Here is a 15,043-nt window from a genome sequence, read left to right on the forward strand (position 1 = left end):
CTGAATTGTAATATGACAAACTCTAGAATATAGATTTTAGAATAAAACACATGAGCCTATATTGCATTACTGTATGATGTATGTTATACATACAGTAAGTAAACAGTGAGTCACATAACCACACACCAGAAGATGAGAAGACGACGACATTTCGGTCTGTCCCTGGACCATTATCAAGTCGGTTGTCATAAGTGACTTGATAATGGTCTAAGACGGACCAGAACATCATTGACTCCTCATCTTCCGGTGTGTAGTTTGGTCATCTTATACAGTAATACAGTAGGACTACAGTATTGGAGACTATTGGCGCTGTGGAGAGGGGGACCTGCTGCACGGGTGGCAGCTTCATCCCCGCATCAACCTACCCGTTTTGTGCCCTGGAGAGGCCACTCCAGACCGACAACCAGAGTGCAACTCCAAAGTCTCTTGAAACTACCTACCTACTACTACAGTACATAAACTCTTGCTAATTGAAACTCAAATGATTGGAAATACTGGGTAATTGGCATGAAAATATTGACCAATTATGTTCTGCAAGGGAGTGATTGAGCCAATGAAGAAGTGAGAAAGATAATGAGGGATAGATTGAGTGCACCAATGAGAGAGGAAGTGAGTGAGCCTGAGAGAGTGGAGAGAACCAATGTGATAGGGAATCACTTAGTGGCTTCAGTGCAGATTACACTCAGCTCATGATTAGTGTACAGTAGTGATACTGTATCATCGATTAAGCCAGGCTATAACAGTGGACTGAAGATAATGTTGAGTGAACTCTGCTATGTTTGCAAATTAGATTTTTGTTAAGACCAAAACGTGTGGATTAGAGATTATTGCAGATCTGAGATATGCATATGAAGGAGACTCATTTGCATAACAGAGGAATTATACAAAATGCTGAATATATTAAATACGTACAAAGATATTACAAACTCAATAGTCATCTTGAAAACTAACATATTTCTATTTATGTATGTGATGTTTCTGAAATTATTAGTATCTACTTCATAATGTATATTAAGTTTAACTTGAAGTACAGCACAATGTTAAGATGTGTTTCTCTTACTATAAGAGCGCATTAAGTCTTATTTCATAATTTTCCTAAACCCTCTCAAAACTGATTTTTTAAAACTGAAAATGTTCTTTCAGAAAATTTTTTGTGTTTTACATATGTTACATTGTCTAAAGACAGGGGTGGGGAACATTTTCTCATACACAAGCCAGATTTTACTTAGCGAAGATTTCACAAAGGCCACAGTGATTTCATAAGGTCGCATTTTTAGAGTATAGTAATTACAGTAAAAGTTTATATTACAGTGGCATATAACTAAAGCTCCAAAAAACTTACTTCTGCATTTAAATACATTGTATTATAGAAAAAAAAAAAGAAAAAAGAAAAATATTTTCTTAATCGAAGAGTACTTTAGTGTGGTCTTTGACTATTAAAGCCTTGCAAGTGTTGAAATGAGTTATATAGTATTATAGTCTTAGTGTTCATGACACAAATAGTATTTCACATGAATTTTAAATTGCTTTTGAGGGTGGCATCAAGTACCATAAAATGGCGCAATGCGACTTTAAAGGCCACAGGTTCTCCACCCCTGGTCCTGGATCTGCCTATAATCTTGCATGTAACACAGCAAATTATAAATACTGAATATTTTTAAGGTTCAAACACCTGTAAAGGTGCAACACACATCCAACAACTGTACAGTATTTTAACCTTACTGTTAATAGTGTAACATTTTATGAAAATAAACTCAAGGGGCAATTGTAAATTGGTTCTTTGTTCGTTTTACCTTTAGATTGTTACTTACATGTTCCTTTAATTGAATAAATTTATTCAGTTCCATATCTGAGGCTTTCACGTTACATCCAGAAATATGTACAGTTTGTTTTTGAGATATATACAAGAGTTGTTACATTCTTGTTGTTGTTATAACATATCTTTATATTTACTGTCAAACACTACTTATTAGGCAAAACATAATCCTTTAAACATATTTTAATTTTTTGTTTCTAAATTTTATAAAATTATAGGTTTACTTTCATAAATTAAAATACAAGAGATTAATTAAATTACTAATAGCCTTTTAATTCCTCATTATACTTTTAAACATTGACCAAATATGCACAGAAAATCTGAAACATATTCTCCTCTATAATAAGAATAATCATGTATGAAGAAGATTTTAATGCAAAACAAATCAAGTCACCCTTGTTTAAGTTTTGAGCTGAATTGCTGAAGAGGGAAGATTGAACTAGTTAACATACAGTATTAGAAATTCTAAAATGTATGCTTAAATATTTGTTACTCTTTTCTCCTCTTCATATACATAATTAGCTTCCTGAAATAATAAAATGATATACTGTATAATAATTTTTATTATACTGTATTATAAGAGCATATAATCTGATTTAACAAAAATAACCATAAACTGAAATAATTCTTCACTGCAAAAATTATATTAGTACAGTACTGTACTAATAAATTTAAAGATAGGACTTGAAATTTAGATTCAAGCAAAAGATGCTGTAATATAAATTTATTTATTAATGTTTAAATAAATTTAACTTTCACTTTATAAGAAAAAATACAATACTAGATATGGATTTAAAAATTTTGTAAACTGATTAATCACAGTACTGATTACGTTCGAATCATGGTACATTTATGAATGCAGCAAATATGATTAGGCTCCACGGTTGTTTGAGAACGGCACCATGACTGGCAAAACGGGTACAATCACATATTGTACTTGACCCGGTTGTGTTGACCAACATGATTCCCCCCCATATGAGAGTGGGTCTGGGCTTGCTGGAGGGGAGTTTACAGGTGATCCTGGTAATGATGTTGGTGGAGATTGTGGAGCTAATGATATTGTTGAAGGCTCCACTTTGTATTTTGTAGTGTATACAGCTGTTCTCTTTGATGGATTTTCTTTTTGTCCAAGAGAACGCTTAGCAGATCTGGTAGCTCTCAGTGCAGGACAAGCAGGCAACCCACAATCAGCATTAACACATGAAGACACATGCATACGCAAGAGGGATGAGTATAAGATTAACACAGAACATGAATGCCTAGCAGCTACTACGTGGCGACGAACACGGCGGAACATCAGGCACATAGGGGTGCATGATACTTTTTGGCATGATGCACTGTGTGCAAATTCACGCAGAAGTACATCCTTTCGGCCTTGGTTAGAAATCCATTTCAACACCTGTGAGAGCCTTTTGGCAGCAGTTTCACAACCTTCCTCTTCATCCGATGACATCTGAGATGTTGGATTCTTGGCAGCAGTTTCACAATCTTCCTCTTCATCTGATGACATCTGAGATGTTGGATTCTTTTGAATAGGCATCTTAGATGTAGAAACTTTCTCTTCTTGTTTAACAAACTCATTTACTTTTAGCTGTGGCTTGTCAGCACTTTCAACAGAGTTATCTTGCTCTTCCAGAGCCTTACCTCCTTCCTCTTCAATGGAATTGTTATAATGAACTTCCTGCTGCTCTGATATGTTTAAATTCTTCTCATTTATAATGTCCACACAGTCTCTTTTTGTGGACTTGCTAGTTGAAGCAGTCATTCCATAAGTGCTACTGGGTTTTCTAATGGTCTCTGACATCCAATCAGATGGCTGCGAAAGCAGCACTGTACCTTTCTTCATCTTTAAATTACGGTAATGAATTCGCTGATTTCCACGCGATCCAAGACGGCACTTTATGGCCTTTGGGAATAAACTTTTTATAAGACGAGCAAGTACTGACGTCGCTAAGGGTTCTTTCCCAGTTTCATTGCAGTATGCTTTGTAGGCTTCCTCAACTGAGCTCAGAGGGATCACACTAATAACAGTGTTGATAAACACAACATTATTAATGAGCCATTGTTTTCCATCCTCCATCTTCTGTTGGGCTTCATTACGAGTGCCAATCCGACGACGATTGCCCGAGAATGTTTTCTGTTTACAATCTTGGATGTCAATGGCTGTTTCTATGTCAGAAACAGAATCCACACTTGTTTCATTTAGACTTTTATCATCATCTTCATCAACAATGATTAGTTCTCCTTCACTGCTATCATCAGAATCATCCTGGAAAGATTCTTTGACAAAAAGTTGCTGTTGATTGCCTCTGGAGATAAGTACATCATCTGAACTTTGACCATCTTTTTGATCTTGCTCTCCATTTTTATCCTGAAAAAAACAACATTATTTTAAAAAAGGTGCACAAATATGTACAAGGAGAGAAGAGTAGAAATGGTAGAAATAACAGCAAACTACATGTGCTTATCTGTAACTGTCAGGCCTAGAGGCTGTGCATAATAATAATAATAAAAAATAGCATTAGATTTGAGGTGTCTTTATGACCACTAACTTTCTCAGACATTTAGGTCGACATCGTGCATTACATCACTGATAAGGATTTGCCTGCTGTGCCTTCAAATATGGTACATTCACACTAATAGTGTGATACTGTACATAGGGTAGCCTACATATGTATAGGTAACTAAGCACTAAGTGATCCAGGAACTTAGTACAAATAAGGTTCAGAAGGTATGATCCTAAAATGTCTAGAAGTGGTTTTCTGCCTTTTTTTATGAGTTAAATTATTATACTATACAGTATTTTGTATCTAATCTAATGATTAATATGTAATAATGTCACATGAAAGTGTATTTAAATGGGTAAATAATCATCAACAGCATTATTATCATTACTCCATTTTAACTTTTATGGAATGGGGAGACATCAGCCCAAATAAAACAAATTAAATAATAAGGCATTTTAAAATATTACCCATTCATGTACTTTACACTTGTATCGAGGTCCTCTAAGGTCAAACTACTGACCCTGCCCAGGATGCAACCTTTCCCCAACAACAGTTGCATAACTCCCAGGTACATATTTGCTGCTAGGTGAACAGAGCCATTAGGTGAAAGGAAACCTGTCAAACCATTTCTGTCCTATCTGGACAGAAACCAGGATTCCCCAGTTGTGAATCTGGAATGAAGCTAACTGTATTATGAGACAAACTCCTCCAATATATATAAAGGAGTTTCATCTCCATAATATATTGTTGGGAAATGTCTATGTTTTGAATTTATTCTTATATAGCTCCACAGAAAAGAGTTGGCATGCTGTATGAAGGTTCCTGAGTGAGAGGATAGGATAAAATACACAAGGCTATACATTGTGACAGCTAGTGGGTGAGTCTACTCCATGGTATGGAATGACCTATTATGCACATCCCACATTCTTTTACTGTACAGTAGAAATATCTACAAGGCAGAAGTTAAACTTTTGCCATAGCTGTATCAGAATGCCTCTATATTCCAGGAAATTTGGATATGACAACAAAATGAGTAATAATGAATAAAGAGAGTTCCAAGCCAGTACAGGTATGGTATATGGTAATGTATAGTACTAGGAAGGGATATGAGGCTGGAATAAAAGAGAGGTGGCCAACCAATTTGACCATCGTGGATCAAATACCAGCCCTGCAAGAAGTGAGGCATAACTACCAAATACATAGTCCAAGTGGATGTTTCACTGTATAACATGGAAACAGTAAAGATAACAGTAAGCTAGATAAAATCAGATATAATGTAAATAAATATTAAAAGCAATTTCACTGACAATACAAGAAATAGAAATTTACATTATGAAACTAAGATTATTTGTTCTACATTAACTAATTTTGTTGTTAATACTAACCTCAGACATAAAATGGGTTGATGGCAGTTGTAATGAACATCCAAGCCCTCCCTGGATGTACCTTTGGGTTTTACCAATCAATTGTACAGTGGGTGTTTCAGCAGCAGCACCAAAGCTTTCCTACGGGATTTTGAAACATGTAAATATAGGTATTGTATCCAACTGAAATCACAGTCAAATATGTGTGTGTGTAAAATGCAAATTCAAGGGTTGCCTTATTAGGAATGATTCTGCTTGGAAAAGTGGAAAAGTTTCTGTATGGATGAAAACAGTTGCCTCATGAGTTGTGATTGCATGTGCACGCAACAAAGCAGGGGTACTTAGGCAGTCACCAGAGGTCGCAACCTCCTCTCGCCTCCATCCACCGACCCCACAACACACATCCCACCCTCCTCCCTGGAGGAGAGTGGGCTGTGTATTGGCTCACACTGGCTGCGTCTAGGCTCACACTGGCACACTTAATCGGAGGTGCTGTCACAGGCACATCCAGGTACCACTTCCTTCCTAACTACCGCATTATAACTCCCTTCTCACTGTATCCAGATTAATTAGCTACACTCGGCACCCTTCCTGGGTGCTACCTTTGGGTACAGGTAACTGGTTAATTGCATACAATTACTCATGCACCGCTCGGACTTTGCAATGCTTTTGGCCTTGCCTACTGTGTACACGACTTGTAATATGAATTGAGTTTTTTACGGGTGGGTGCTCTGCCGGAACCCCCCAAAGTGTTAGGCTTCTACTTCAGGCAGTAGCCTTAGTATTCATAGCTTAGTTAACATCTGCAAATCATTTAATCCATAATTAATTAAGACTACATTAATGTCTACGTAAGGAACAAATTCACACTGCACAAATGAGTTACGGGAAGAATGTACGCTTGCTAGGGGCATGGTAGCTAAACTATAAATAACTGAAATTAATAATGGTAAATATTATTAATACAGTAATAATTTTAATAATAAATAATCCCATTCCAATGCAGAGTTTTCTTTCAAGCAAAAATTTGCTCTTGGAATAGGAAATGAAGTAATATGGTAAAACCTCAAGAGACTGTCTTCATTATCTGAATCTACCTCAGGATAAATCCATATATATTATGTAGCGGCCTCAAAAGGAACAGGAAGTTGGCAGCTTGTCAGAAGTGATGTCCCCCTCCTCCAATTATTCCTGAGCATATTTTCCAGCTCAATTTTAAACTGCTGTAATGTCTCGGAATTTATGGCTTTTACTAATACGTAAATATCTGCCAGTTTGTAAACTATAGGTAGTAAACACAGGTTATCATAATCTTCCCACCACCATTCACTGGTTGGAGACCAGCTTCCATGATAACCAAATTAAATTATGAAACTAGCTCACTGCACATGTAGCTTAGGTTTGAAACTTTATGGTTGTCTTTCTTGAACCCATTGTTTATATAATTATAAATGCATTAAACTGTGTAATTAATTTATCAAGACTTAAATATGTCCTAAATTCCTGCTAAATGAATTTTGGGGTTCAGTCCTTTGACCGATTATGTGCCTCTGTAACCTTTCCCACTACCACCCATAGGATGGGTATGGGGATGCATAATAAATTAACTAAACTTAAATTGATCATACCAAATTTAAAAAAATCTAATCATGATACCATGTAAGTTTAAACCCACAATTCTTTTTCCAAACTTCATGTATGAATGATGAACTGGCTTATGTTTGTTCTTAGTAATACTGTGTGTGTGTGTGAGAGAGAGAGAGAGAGAGAGAGAGAGAGAGAGAGAGAGAGAGAGAGAGAGAGAGAGAGAGAGAGAGAGAGAGAGAGAGAGAGAGAGAGAGAGAGAGAGAGACAGAGAGAGAGAGCGAGATAGAGAGAGAGAGCGAGATATATATATATATATATATATATATATATATATATATATATATATATATATATATATATATATATATATATATATATATATATATATATATATATATACATTTTATATATTTAAATGTATTTACAGTACCTAAGTGTAGTTATAGGATGAGAGCTATGCTCATGGTGTCCCATCTTCCCAGCACTCTGTCACATAACATTTTTAAACTACTGATGGCTTTTGCCTCCACCACCTTCTCACTTAATTTGCTACCTCCGTCTACCACTCTGTTTGCAAATATAAAGTTTCAAATATTTTTTGGCATCTTTGTTTCCGTAGCTTAAATCTATGACCTCTTGTTCTTAGTTCCAGGTGAGTGTTCGCACGTGAGATAGTGAGAGAGGAGAGAACGAGGAAAGATGGTAAAGGAGGTGAAATAATCTTACTTGTGATTAAACTGTGTTCACCCCCCTCCGACTTTAAAGCATGATCTCTCAAAGGTCACCCATAAAATGCCAATCAGTAAAGGAATACACAGTTTTACAATCATACATAATGTAGATACACAGTTTTACAATCATACATAATTTAGATTTTACAACAATACATTAATGAAGTAAAAGGTTAAGATTTAGGAAAGACCTGGGTAAATACTGGTTCGGTAACAGTGTTGTTGATTTGTGGAACTAATTACCGAATAGACGAGGTATCCCATGATAGTTTCAAGCGTAGGTTAGACATATATATGAAAGAGTTTAGGTGGATATAAATAGGAGCTGCCTTGTATGGACCAATAGGTCTTCTGCAGCTTTCTTGATTCTTATGTTCTAAAGTATTCTGTTGATATTACAAAAAATACTGTAGCTGCTACAGGGCTAGCAGGGCTTTATAAGTAAATTACTGTACCAGCCATATTTCTGGTGCAAGTCAACATGATGAGGTGTTCCTAAGATATTGAAAGGAACTCTCAAGGATGAAAAAAATTATGACTAAATAAATCGTATCCGTGACTGCACCTAACAAGGTTTCAAATATCAGTATTCAATACCTGTACAAACATACCCTTTTCATAAAGTTACAATAGCAATATTTATTGTTAATTTCTCACCATTGACAATACTATAAGCAGAGAGTAACCAAATAATTACTACTGTAATTAAGTAGTGACTTCTATTTAACATGTCATAATTTTGTTTATAGAAGCTAACTGTACACAATTGAATTTATTGACAAGTGATTTCATGTATTAATATACAAGTGTTTTAGACAGTTGTTAACATTAAATCAACTTTTAAATTTGTGTTTATAAAATAATAAAAATAGCAAAGATATTACCAATAATTAAGCTGTTTTTTTTTTTGTATGAAAAATAATTTGGCTTGCCTCTCCAACTAGTAGATTAGACCAACCTCAGGCAGCTGCTGGACCAGTAATGAACATTCCAGCTTTCCCTTGTAATGCCGATGGTCAGCAAGAGGCTCCGCTGCGGCGGTTGCTGCAGCAGCAACAGGAGAAGCTGGGTTACCCTGCAGGAAATCCATACATATATTAGCTTTAAGAACAGAAGAATAAAGGTAACTGCAGAAGGCCTGTTGGCCCATACGAGGCAGCTCCTATTTATAACCACCCAATCCCACTCATATACACTTTAACTACCCTTTAACAAGTTAGGTAGCCACCCACACACAAATTAACTAATTACATAGCAGGATTACATGTAATATAAAATGGGAAAATAAAATCACTTAGCAATTGAACTGCCTGAAACGCTATGCGTGCTAGTGGCTTTACAAGAATGTAAAATCATCAATGCTATGTACTCTCATAAACCCAATGTACCTTAAATATAAACCCTATGTGTATGTATATATATATGTGTATATATATATATATATATATATATATATATATATATATATATATATATATATATATATATATATATATATATATATATATATATATATATATATATATACATATTGATAATGAGCAAAAGTAACAATACAGTCCGTCATAAGATATTGGTACCACACTTTAGACAAATGCTTAATTCCATATGATATTGCTAATAGCCAATAGTACAGTACAGTATTGCATAAATAATGGCAACATTGCACATTAATTATCTATATGATAATTTTAAAACCGTACAATACTTTGCTAAGACGTCAGGCTCATTTCCTTGTACCTGACACATCTGTTTACCTAACAGCCTTAGGCAACTGTTGTGGGATGAATCCAGTAGGTCAGTCGTTGGAGGACCTCGATAACCCTAATAGGCTTCCTGTCCTAGACATTAGGAAACCGATAAACCATATCATATTGGCGCAGCAACACTGAAATTCAAAATTAAAAGAAACAGCAAATACAATCACAGTATAGAAACTACTGTAAACTAATTAGCACATCGAATGTTATTTATTTTGATATTACAGTAGTACTTACTTAGTAAAATATTAAAAGAAACATAAGAGTAAAGGGAGTGTAGAAAGGCTGTTGGCCCATGTAAGGAAATTCCAACATACAGTATACCCAACCAAACTTATTCATATACTGTATATTAATTCCTGTTGTCGGGAATTACCTGTACTTAATTCTAGTACTTAAATGTACTTAATTGTACATAATTCCCGTTTTCGGGGGGAAGAAACCTGAAATTAGGTGGCTTTGCAAGAATGTAAAAATACCAATCTTATGTAATCTCACAAACCCACTGTACCTTTTTGTAAATACAATTATTATTATAGGTTTAACGAGGCCCCTCCCCACCGTAGATAATCTAGTGATCTTTCCCCAAGATGCAACCCACAATAGGTGCCTAATTCCTAGGTAACTGTTTACTGTTAGGTAAAAAGCGGCATCAGCTGAAAGGAAACGTGCCCAACCATTCCTGTCCCACCCAGGGATCGAAACCATCTAGCGGTACTATGTTAAACTATGTAACTTGCTTAGCTAAATCAATTTTGTGGTGCAGTTTCTGCGCCCATTATGTTTCCCTGCAATCTTTCCCACTACTGCCCACAGGGTGTGTATGGGGTGCATGATAAATGAACGTTTTGGGCGTTGCGTGAAACAAAAACACCATATGCGATATATCTTTTTATTAAATTTAAATATTAATAATAGAATATTTGCAACTGTAAGTTGCAAGGAATTGTTGCAACTGCAGTTGCTAGTAATTTGCAACTGAAGCTGCGGAAAGGTTTTTGACAAGGTGCGCTTGCGTGAACGCGCGCGACGAGAAAGTGGGGCCGCGACCTGCGCAGTTTCCACTCTCGCCCCAAAAACTCGCAATACGCCCCTTCCACAGATCACAACCATAACTACTCCAGTCCATTATTATTTTGTATATTACCACTGCCAATACAAGAAATAATAAGTAAGCCTTCTATTACTGTACAGGTCTTTTATTTAGTTATTTTAACAAAAGTGGTTGAAAGAAATGGACCTGTTTTGGAAAGCGGAAAGATTTCTGAAGGGAGAAAAACGTCTGGCAATCAAGTAGCGTGGGCTGTGCGCGCTGTTGTTGTCGTTTTAGATTCAGCTACTTAGAACAAAAGTTTCAAAGCAGCACGGGCTATGGTGAGCCCGTAGTGGACTTGCCTGGCACAGGAGCGGGGCTGTAACTGCTGTGCGTGCACAATGTGGGGTACTTATAGTGTGCAGCTGGCACCCCGCCTCCCTCATTCTCTGTTGCTGCCCGCACCACACACAGGACATAGGGGTTGAGGTGTGGGCCACTCTAGAGGCCCACAGTCGCCCTCTAGTGGCCCACAAGTGCTCAAGTGGCCCACAGTGGATGGGGGTTCCACTGGAGCACCCCCATCCGCTAGGCCAGCTGCCGTGGAACCCCCCAAAGTGATAGGCTTCCACTTATGGCAGTAGCCTTAGTGTACATAGCTTTGTTAACTTAGGTAACTCATCTAACACATAATTAATTAAGACCATGATAAATGAGTTACGGGAAGAATGTACGTTTGCTAGGTACATGAATTAACTAAGCTATGTATAAAACTAATTGTAATTATTAACAATTAAGAAATTATCATATGTAAATTTAATTAAATATTAATTAATAAATAAGTACCCCATACCAAAGGGGAGTTTTTCTTCCAGACGCCTTTTGACTCCTGTTAGCAAGCCGAGAGCTTATAGGGGGAGGAGGGGAACAGTTAAGGATTACATACTAGTCATTCCTTCCTGGCATAATTGTTCTTAAGTTCTTTAAACACATTTTTAGTATCGCCTAGACACCGTTGACATTTCCAGTTGTTTATTTATGGGTGACGACGATCCACCAAGGATGATCCCACTCTTAATTATGTAGGCGCCGCCTACTTCTGTACACCGCTGTCTTCGTTTATTTATTTATTTATTTATTTATTTATTTATTTATTTATTTATTTATTTATATATATACAAGAAGGTACATTGGGATTGTGAGGATACATAGGATAGTAATTACAATCTTGTAAAGCCACTAGTACGCGCAGCGTTTCGGGCAGGGCTTTGTAACCGTTGATTCTTTTAACCAAGAAAACCATAACTGTATAAAATCTGCTGCTTGTGTTCACGAAAAAAATTCGTTAATAACTACCAAATGAAAAAAAAAATGCGGTGCGGAAACCATTGATGACTGATAATATTGTGGTGGAAATGCAACCTGTCCTCAGGCTAGATTCGTCGAGGCGGCGGCTTGAACCTAAACACACAACCAATTTCAATATACTGCCTGTTCAAAATTTGTATAATTCAACAAATGCTAAGTGCTCGTTAATCCAGTACCAAACCCCCGTGTTTGTGAATTAGAAAAACACTTATCACAGGACACACAACTGATGACGTATGCATTTTTTTCGAGTAGTGCTTCGTTCATGCCCTCTGCTCGAATCCCACACTCTTTACATGCTTCATCCACTTAATGCAAATACCAATAATTGCCAACAGAACCTAACCACCTAACTTAACCTAAGCTAGGCCTAACTATTCAGCACATTATAGATATAATAAAATTAATTAACTTATATTTGAGAAACTACAAATTTTGAAAACGCAGTATGTTAAAATTTATGAATGTGTATTTGGGTTTTGCCGCCGCCTATACGAGCCTAGCCTGAAGACGGTGGCAACAAATGGGTGGGCACGTTTCCTTTCGCCTAACAGCAAATAAGTACCTGGGAGTTAGTTAACGGTTGTGGGGTTGCATCCTGGAAAGGGTCAGTTGTTCGGCCTTTAGCGGGGACCCCTCGCTATAAGCCTAAAATATATACAATATATATACAGGCTGCCGGCCCCGACAAAACGAATTTTTATTACTTCAAAACATGGCGCAATATCCATACGTCAGCAAAGGTGCGCGCTCACTAGCCTAAGCCAGCGAAACATTAACGGAACTGTGGTTGCCTTTACACATTCTCAACGGCTCTCACCTGACATTCACAATAAACAACAACTCTCACTCTCAGCCATGTTGGAACATGGTGCAATCATGTTATCAGAACAAAACAGGAATAAACAATAAAAGATTCTAGCGCACGTTGCATTAATCTGTGGTAACCCACGACCTGAATATGTATATGCATGCTATTCTATTATTATCGATACAATTTTGCATATATTGAAACCTAAACGAAATAATTTTGATTGGTATTGTACATATAATAACTATAGTTTGTATATAGTGAAAAAACTAATAAGAGTATCAATTTGCTCAAAGCTGAACTTGCATCAAAGGGAAGGGAACTATCAGGAGAAAGCGCCAAGCCATTACGACTATATAGCACTTGGAAGGGGTCAGGATAAGGAATCGGGATGGGACGCAGGGAAGCAAAGGTATTGAACGTTGTCATCATACTACGCCGTTTTGACTAACTGAGGACTGTTTGTTGGAATAGTTTGTTAGTTTAAAACCCCTCCCTTCCAAGCCTATCACAAGACGAAGTGGAGATGGTTACAAAGGCACAAAATGGGCTCAGGAACTGACCCTCAATATTCGTTTAGCTAAGCAAGTCGCAGCATTTATAAGATACAGATTACAGAGTTCGTTACAGATGAATAAATGAAATTTCGTTGTTTGTTACATCTCCTGTAAAATCCTGTAACATGTGAACCATGGAGATACTCTGCGCTGGAGATACTTCGTGACTAAACTAAAACAGATAACACTATCTAGCATCACTTGACTTCAAAAGTATTTTTAGACGCAGAGTATAAAATATTACGTATACTCTGATATATGCCGTTAGTTCATACACAAGTCATATTCCTCTGAGCAGTCCTGCAACATGTACAAACTTGACGCAACCATATGCAACATGTACAAACTTGAGGCAACCGTATGCAACATGTACAAACTTGAGGCAACCGTATGCAACATGTACAAACTTGAGGCAACCATATGCAACATGTACAAACTTGAGGCAACCGTATGTAGCATGTACAAATTTGAGGCAACCATATGCAACATGTACAAACTTGAGCCAACCATATACACCAAGCGTGAGGTCAACATACCAACCGGATATCTGGCTACCACAGTGGACCCTGTGAGGCTTTAACATTGTGAAATAAACTGCTGCCATTTATGTATACATGATAATAACATTTTTTGTTTAAATCACTGCGATATCGTTAACTGGAAGGGAAATCCGGCTGTGCCCAGGTCTCTCATCCCCCCCTTCCCCTCTCTCCCAGTCCTAACACTCTCTCTCCCTCCCTTTCCCTTTCTCTCATTTCTCTTTCCCTATGGGGCATAACCGGCCTACCTCTCACAGTGTTCAAAAAAGAATTCGACAAACACCTCCGAAGGATAAGTGATCAACCAGGCTGTGATTCATTCATCAGGCTACAAGCAGCCGTATCTAAGAGTTTGATTGACTGGACAACCGTTAGAAACCGGGTTACGGGGACGTTGATCCTCGGGACCATCACAGGGGAAAGCCAAAGCCACAAAGTATGGTATCTCCTCCCTCTCTCTCTCTCTTTCCCTCGCTACCTTTCTCTCTCTCTCTCCCGACTCCCAACATCCCCCCACCCTTCTCCCCTTCCCTCTCCACCTTTCTCCTTCCCTCTCTTCAAACATCCCCTCTTTAAAAATAATATTCTTTTTTTATTAACACATTTAGGTACGTCTGCATTTGTGTTGCTAGACTATATGAAAGGAAATAGAGTGTCAAAAAGCTAGCTACGTGATGCTAAAATTCCCATCACACAGGATGGTTAGTTATACAGAGGCATGTGATAAGTAGTCTGCACTGGCAAACTCTGGGTTCATTATGAGGTTATCATGAACACAAGAGTGAATAAGGTAGCAGTGATATTAAAAGTCCCCATCTCGCAGGATGGTTAGTCATACAGAGTCATATGTTCAGTAGCCTGCACTGGCAAATTTTGGGTGGAATATGAGGATATCCTCAAGAACTCGAGAATGAATAAAGTATTAGCAAAGCTCCTGGTACCTCATGCCAACGGGTCTGAATGGTCTGAT

At 37.3% G+C, this 15,043-nt stretch overlaps 1 protein-coding gene across 11 annotated transcripts in view; it reads right to left on the reverse strand.

Annotated features, from left to right (window-relative positions):
• Positions 1-2,063: 2,063 nt before the first annotated feature.
• Positions 2,064-15,043, reverse strand: part of LOC123772978 (uncharacterized) — a 36,612-nt gene continuing 23,632 nt past the window's right edge. For 5 of the 11 annotated variants that reach the window (XM_045766412.2, XM_069315312.1, XM_069315318.1 and 2 more), the window contains 3 exons: positions 8,964-9,080; positions 5,709-5,828; positions 2,064-4,187 (listed from right to left, as the gene is read on the reverse strand). In XM_045766412.2, coding sequence (XP_045622368.2) covers positions 2,688-4,187; positions 5,709-5,828; positions 8,964-9,080 — 1,737 coding nt within the window. In that variant the 3' untranslated portion in view covers positions 2,064-2,687. The other 6 variants (XM_069315317.1, XM_069315316.1, XM_069315315.1 and 3 more) reach the window with 4 other exon arrangements.

The sequence above is a fragment of the Procambarus clarkii genome, chromosome 81, assembly GCF_040958095.1.
Source record: "Procambarus clarkii isolate CNS0578487 chromosome 81, FALCON_Pclarkii_2.0, whole genome shotgun sequence".
In the NCBI taxonomy this organism is placed as follows: Eukaryota; Metazoa; Arthropoda; class Malacostraca; order Decapoda; family Cambaridae; genus Procambarus; species Procambarus clarkii.